This window comes from Salvelinus namaycush, chromosome 20 (assembly GCF_016432855.1).
Source record: "Salvelinus namaycush isolate Seneca chromosome 20, SaNama_1.0, whole genome shotgun sequence".
NCBI classification, from domain to species: Eukaryota; Metazoa; Chordata; class Actinopteri; order Salmoniformes; family Salmonidae; genus Salvelinus; species Salvelinus namaycush.
The window spans coordinates 16,800,935-16,807,990 of record NC_052326.1 but is presented as its reverse complement, the minus strand read 5'-3'; the positions used below and the strand labels follow the sequence as shown (position 1 = coordinate 16,807,990).

At 41.0% G+C, this 7,056-nt stretch overlaps 1 protein-coding gene and 1 non-coding gene across 2 annotated transcripts; one reads left to right on the top strand and one right to left on the bottom strand.

The window, feature by feature from the left end:
• Positions 1–3,545: 3,545 nt before the first annotated feature.
• On the bottom strand, positions 3,546–3,617 carry trnae-cuc. The gene has a single exon. It is a non-coding gene; the product is annotated as a tRNA-Glu (tRNA).
• A 25-nt stretch (positions 3,618–3,642) lies between these two features.
• LOC120065092 (musculoskeletal embryonic nuclear protein 1-like) lies at positions 3,643–7,016 on the top strand. Its single transcript, XM_039015809.1, has 3 exons — positions 3,643–4,981; positions 5,207–5,330; positions 5,896–7,016. The coding sequence occupies exons 1-3, from the start codon at positions 4,973–4,975 to the stop codon at positions 6,000–6,002; spliced, it is 240 nt and encodes a 79-aa protein (XP_038871737.1). The 5' UTR covers positions 3,643–4,972; the 3' UTR covers positions 6,003–7,016.
• Positions 7,017–7,056: the final 40 nt, after the last annotated feature.

Here is a 7,056-nt window from a genome sequence, read left to right as displayed (position 1 = left end):
AAAGGGCCGGTGGTGTAGTGGACAGTATACGCAGGTATAAGCCATATCCCACTTTTTTTCAGTGGGCATTGCTTATACTCAACTACTTAATCCCTACTGATGCGTATCAGTGTAGTGGAGGTATACGACTTATCAATTATGTAGTACAATAGATAAATGATGCACTAAGTAGCCTACACAATCGCAAAGCCTGTGAAATATATTCACATGCGCTCTGCACACAGCCTAGTTTCAGAGGAATATCATCTGCAGGTAGCAAGAGTGTTCAGCTCTCAACTGGTTTTGGCATGGAGCAGCTCACAGAAGAATGACATCCGTAGCCAGTAGGGTAGGAAAGACGTTTCAACTTATATCTACCAGTAAATGCTAACTAAGGCATCAATAGATATGCAAACCAGGTGTTGAGAAAAAAACTATTTGATGTGCAATTGTTATCATGAGCTGTTTGCATCAGAGGTGTAGACATGGATGGGCCTGGGTGGACAGAGGCCCACACACTGGGGAGCCAGGCCCTGACAGGCCCACCAATCAGATTGATGTCGACTTTAGACCATCACTTTTTTTGGGGGGGGGGGGGGGTTTGAGGTTGAAAATCAGAAATCTATAGGAAAACTCGTTAAAAAAAAAAAAAACACACAAAAACAGGAAAACATTTCACACAGAGTGGGTGCTTTTCCTTCGCTGGGCGGGCTGTTTGGGAACTTTTTCACAACATTAGAGTATATCCACTACTCCAGGCACCACTACACCACTGCATAGGGATGATGGAAAGACAGCAGTCACACATAGCATGTTAAAAGGATGAGCAGTCCATAAACTCGGACATAATAAGCCTGTAGGTCCCAATAATAAGAATACAAAAACGCAACCATTAAGCATTTCCCAATCGAAATGTACAGCTATTACTTCACGTTTAGCACACAGAGTAAGCGGTGACCTAAAGTTTAAAGTGGAACTGACAGCATTTTAACTACTTTGCAGATATAAAACAGAATCATATCAGTCAAAAATATCTAATTCCCAGTTCATGCGACAAAACCAACATTAGAGGTTTTTAAAATAGGTTATATTTGATTCAACGTTCCATGACATACACTATGGCATTGTTGGCAGAGTAGATGGATGCAGTTCAATGCATGATTAATATAATTCACCAATAGATTTGTTGGTAGTCCAAAAAATATTGCTATCAGGTTGTAAATCACAGCTGGTCTGGTACATGGTTTGCTGCCTCCATTCGGGATGCACTGTTTCAGTTTCAAACACTCAATATTCTGAACAAAAATGTACAAATGTAACTAAGGCTGGGAATGTCAATACAATTAAACTAGCAAGGGCAATGATCAAGTTAGTCATAACGTGGCTAATAGGCCAGCGTATCTATTTCTGTATCAAGCTAAAAACACAGCCTAACGTTAACTAGATAGGAGGTTCTTTGGAGGAGTGGGTGAGTGACTGACTTTTTACCCTCATACCATTTATTTTGGTGGCTATACACAGCTAGAGATGCAAGGTTAGCTAGCAAGAATGACTGTTATACAGTTAGCCAGAGGGAACTTGAACGCAAGAGATATGCTATCTCTCCGATTTCAGAGCACTCTTGTCTGTGTGCCAGAGCGCTGAACTGATGACTTTACGAACGCGCAACACCTGCCGAATATGTCCTTGTCAGTAAACATAGGTTAAAAAAAATATAATAAGTTAGTCAAGAACGCTCTAGATAACATGTAACCAGGTTTGCTACGGGGAGTAAAATGGTCATTGAGGTGTTCTCTCATTTGTGTCTGGAAGTAGCTAGCTAACGTTAGCAAGCAAGCCAACTTTAGCCAGTTGGGTGCTTGGTTTGGACAAGCTGCAGAAGGGCGCGGAGGCTACAGTTCCCCATCGTTTATGAGTGCAATTTTGAAAGCTAACTAGCTGAAAGTTTGAGAGGATTTATCTAATGTTCCTTTGTTAGATTTGAGCTAATCTTGCTCTGGCTAGCATGAGTTGATGTGCATAACTGAGGAAGAGCCTACATTTTTCATGGTTGTTTGATCAATAGGACCGTAAAGTTCCCAAATGTAAGAGGACTCCCGTGGTGTTTACATTTTGCTGAAATCCAGTCAGGTGTATTTTTTTGGTTGAATGCGTTATAATGATTTAAAGTCGCGCTGTTGCAACTGCCTGTAAACACACAGTCCAGTTCAAAGTGAATGATTGCAGGACCGTGTTTCAAATGGCTTGTATGAAGGTCTACTGTATAGCTCTGATTAGCTACCGGTCTGTGTCGACTCCGGTCCTGGACAAGACCAATGTTTTTATTCGTTTTTTTGTACTGCAGTCTATTAATTGTCCAAACGCTCGGCCGCTTTCCCACTCTATATTGCTATAGAATTTTCACAAATGCCTTAGAATGTTTTGGAATTATGTATTCTAAGAATTTAGGAAACCATGAAAATGACCATATCTAGTTTTTTAAAAGTGTTATTATTCCTGGGGGTGTATAGATTTATGTAGATTTCATGTTGAAAAAATGCAGTCAGTTCCACTTTAAATGCATTAGTGTTCCACACAAATAAGTTATTTCCGTGCTTCTTTCTACATCTGCATTGCTTGCTGTTTGGGGTTTTAGGCTGGGTTTCTGTACAGCATTTTGTGACATCGACTGATGTAAAAAGGGCTTTATAAATACATTTGATTGATTGATGGCTAACAGCAAGCACGCTGCAATAGAAAACAGTTCCACTCACCAGATGATGATCATTTGAAACTTCTTGTTGAAACTTATTCTTGAAATGGGAGAAGCTAACAAATTAGCAACAACATCCTCTTTGATAACACCTGCTGCAGCTCCTGTAAACTGTTAACCCTTTCCATCCAACAAAAACTGATGATTAAATCAGAACAACATTTAAAATAGTATAATTTATTATTATTTTATAAATCCTTAGCCCCATTGTTCCCCAGTGTGTTTGGGTTAGTAATAACTTGTAGAGTGGCTCTATTTACACTCCGCATGCATTTTAACTTCTGAATATCTAAAGTATCCATATGTTGTTCTGAAATATGAACACAGAAATACTGGACATTTTGAACTCTTATGGTGGTGAATTGACTAACATTCATGGTCTTGAATTGGACTCGCATTTTTCTGGTCTTGACTTTGTCTCACCCTCTTCCTCAGGTCTAGGTCTTGAATCTGTCTCGCTTTAGGTGACCTGTAACACAACACCAAGTGTCTGTCTTAATGCTTCTGTAAGTAAGGAGTGGTGATACAGTAAATGTGGTGATGATTAACTGTTTGAGTAGGATGTTGTTGGCTGAGGCAAAGGAATAACTGACTGTGGGGTTTGGTAAACGGTGGTGCAGGTTGTCCTCAGTTCAACAGGGATTTTATTGTAAAAACTAAAATGACTGGCAAATGATGGACTTACATTACTATTAAAAATGATTTTACAATAAAGTTTCTAAAACACTGAAATAACAGATTTTGTCTCTGAACAGAGAGCGCGTTCTGTTTTGTCAATTTAGTAGGGTTGTAGCAGGGTTTTAAAAAACGTGTGTTCCCTGACCGGGAATCGAACCCGGGCCGCGGCGGTGAGAGCGCCGAATCCTAACCACTAGACCACCAGGGAGCTGCCAGAGCATAGAATGATTTGTAGTAATAAGTCTCTTGGAATGGAGCGGGTGGACAATGAGAGTTATATGACAGTCTCTGAGATCATAGGTCTTCGTAATACTCTAGACTGCCAACAGGGTACACATTTTCACAGTGACAGTGGGCCCTCAGTAAACAGTAACAGGTGCAGTGAGACATACAGCACTGAGTGAGGACCTATTTCTTCCCATAGAGGAGTACACTGACTCCAAGAGTAATGTCTCAGTATCCACAAATAGACTCCTCACTACAGACTTTTCAAGCATTCAAAATGACTCAAACTATTATTGACACACAAGCCTGGCTCTCAAACACTTTTTGCCTCTTGTCCTGACTCGCTTGCCATTTGACTGCACACAGACACATGTTGACAGGCAAGCGTTGGCTTTTCTCCCAAACAGAAAGGTTGACTCACTAGTCTCCCTGTGATATGTATGGTCTTGCCCCCTCTCGGAGTGAAGTCGAAATTGTATGACCAAGTGTTGTCTGCAAAATCTCTACACCTTTAGGTAATCCATTCAGAAAAGTACTTTTGACCTCAGGTTTAATGTGATGGAAGAAGAACTCTGCCTGTAGACTAGCGGTTAGAGAGTAACCGAAAAGGTCACTGGTTTGAATAGTTGAGCTGACAATGTGTGAAAAATATGCTGACGTGCCATTGAGCAAGGCACTTAACCCTAATTTGCTCCAGGGGTGCCATACTATGACTGACCCTGTAAAACACATTTTACTGCACCAGTCTGGTGTATGTGACAATAAAACCGTTTTCTTTGTATTGTGCAGTTGGGTGTAGGCCTGTTATGGGGTTAGTAGTTACTTTGTCATGTTGAATTTATCTAATGTGTTCTGCCAGTTGAGCTGAAGTGCATTCAATGAGGCCCAAAAGGACATTCCCTGCCTGGGAATCAAACCCAGGCCACAGTGGTGAGTGCTGAATCCTGACCACTAGGGACTAGCGTGGCTTCCCAGAGTTATTTCTGTTCCTTGGAATCACTCCTAGCAGAATGTTGTGGGGAAAGGGCTATTTGTTTCTCGTTCCCTCAGCTGTTCGCTGTAACCACATCGTAAACGAAGGAAGACCCGTTCCAGCTGCACAATCACTCACGTCAGACTTAATAATACACCCTGATAATGGTCATAGAGCGAGAGAGGAATAGAAAGAGGGTGGGGGTCCACTGACTCACTCACAGGGTCAATAAGAGAGAATAGCCCCCTGAGGATCTGGGGGTATAAATATAATGGACTGGACAGAGAGGAGCAGTCCAGACACACCAACGTGCGCACACAGCTCCAGTGACCAGAACTCTGGGATTAAGACACAACCCATACACCATGTCTCAGGTAAGCCAACTTCCCTGTATCCTACTGTACTGACCTACTGTATCAACTATTTGTCACTGTTTTTGATGATAGCTACATTTCCATATTATTTCCTATGTTAAGGATTCCACAATGTTTACTTTAGAATAGAAAGATTGAGACAAATCAGAGGGAGCGTTGTAGGATCAGGGAAAGGTGTGAGATTTTGCCCTGTCTTTAACCTCCATTCTTTCCTGCCCTTCATAGCCCGTTGAGGTGAAGAAGAAGAAGCGTCCTGTGATGAAGGAGGAGGACTTGAAAGGAGCCCGCAGCAAACTGGGGCTAAAGGGCGAGCCCAAGAGTAAGACCTATGAAGTCATGGTAGAGTGTGGTGAGTAGGAGCTTTACCACTCCACAGTGTGTCATCGGAACAGTGTTTTACACATTGGCACTATTGTAGGTTTCCATTCTGGCTCTACAGACTCAGTACCTATAGTACTGTTGCTTGCCTAACATTTTCTACTTGTGTGTCAAATATAAGTAATTAATCACTTTCACTAGTTGTAGACACTAGTGTAGGGAACATATCAGGGGGAGTAAAGTTACACAGTCAAGTGAGACGTGAGCTCGGTTATACTTTTTAGAATGTTATCTCTGAACTCTGGCATGTATTTGGCCCGAGCCCAGCTCGGATTGAGGTAGTGACAAAGTTTCCACTCCTTCTATAGAGACTGAATCTTGTATAGTCAGTCTGTAAGACCAAGGGTATATATAGTTGGTGGCAAGATAACTAGAAAGGAGGATAAAATACAACAACTACAGCACTTCTTCTAAAGGTTATAGACACATTTCAGTATATAGATTTGTCAGTGTGTGTATATTGTGTCATGTTTCTGTGGTAGTGTGGCGTGCCAAGCACTATCTTTGCTCACAGCCTTGTCTCTGTCCATCCACAGAGCGTATGGGAAAGGTGGCTCCCTCAGTGTTCAGTGGGGTGAAGTCTGGAGGAGAGACGGTACTGGAGAAGCCTAAAGCCCCAGGAGCCAGCATCTTTGGCAAGTAGAGCCGTCCAGTGTGGAGTGTTGGCTATCATCACTGCGCTAGAGTCTAGAGGAGAGACGGGACAGACGCATCAATGGACAAATGGCAATGAAGAAGCCAAACCTTGCTGTTATTGAATGGTTTGATACCTGTTTTTCCATTTTCAGCACGGAAATAGGCCCATCTCATTTTGAGCAGGTTGTTCATAGTAGGGTTTGTTCATACTGTATGATGACTGTTTATGATTGAGAATTTCAAGGGCAATTCCAGCATTATGGATGTGATATTTGCACACACAATGAGAAACAAAATGTCTCACAGAGTTGACTTAGCACTTACATTTCTACTTGATATCATGATTGCGTTACGCAGCAATGCTGACTAGTGAGTCATTGATCATGTTATGACGTGTCCGTAGCGGTCACATTCGTTACGCTTAGAACAAGTACCTACAGAGAGAAAGGAAACCAGTTATACATCACATAAGCCCTTGATGAAGTTAGCTTTGCACAGAAAGTTTGCATACAATCATACTCAAAACATGTCCACATGTCCATGTCCAAATCAGCATTCTATCTTCACCAGACTGTAGAATTCTATACTAGCAATCAAAGGACAAAAATGTGTTTCATTAACCTTCCGACTTGGTCAGAAACAGAGGGACAGATGTGAGTACCAAAACAAGTTCTGTGAGCCATTGCCAAAAGCTATGAAATATGGTTGACTGAAAATACTTATTTTGAGACTTTGTAGCCTACTTGTAGTAATTAAATTTGGCAAATATAAAGGCCAAATGTAGTCTTTACTTCAAAATACACACATTCAAATAGAATTTTATTGGTCACATATTTTGCAGATGTTATTGCGGGTGTAGCGAAAATATGGTAAATATTTTCGCTAAATATGAAAGTTTTTAATTAGGAAATAAGCTATTTTTTTCATGTTCAGGTTGACCTTACTATGAAGTTGCTCAAATTGTAAATGCTGAAATATTTGTCTTATGTTTTTATAAACAAATGAATGACTTCCCTACTTATTGGTTCTGTATCCCATTGTTTGGAGTGTTAAAAAATATT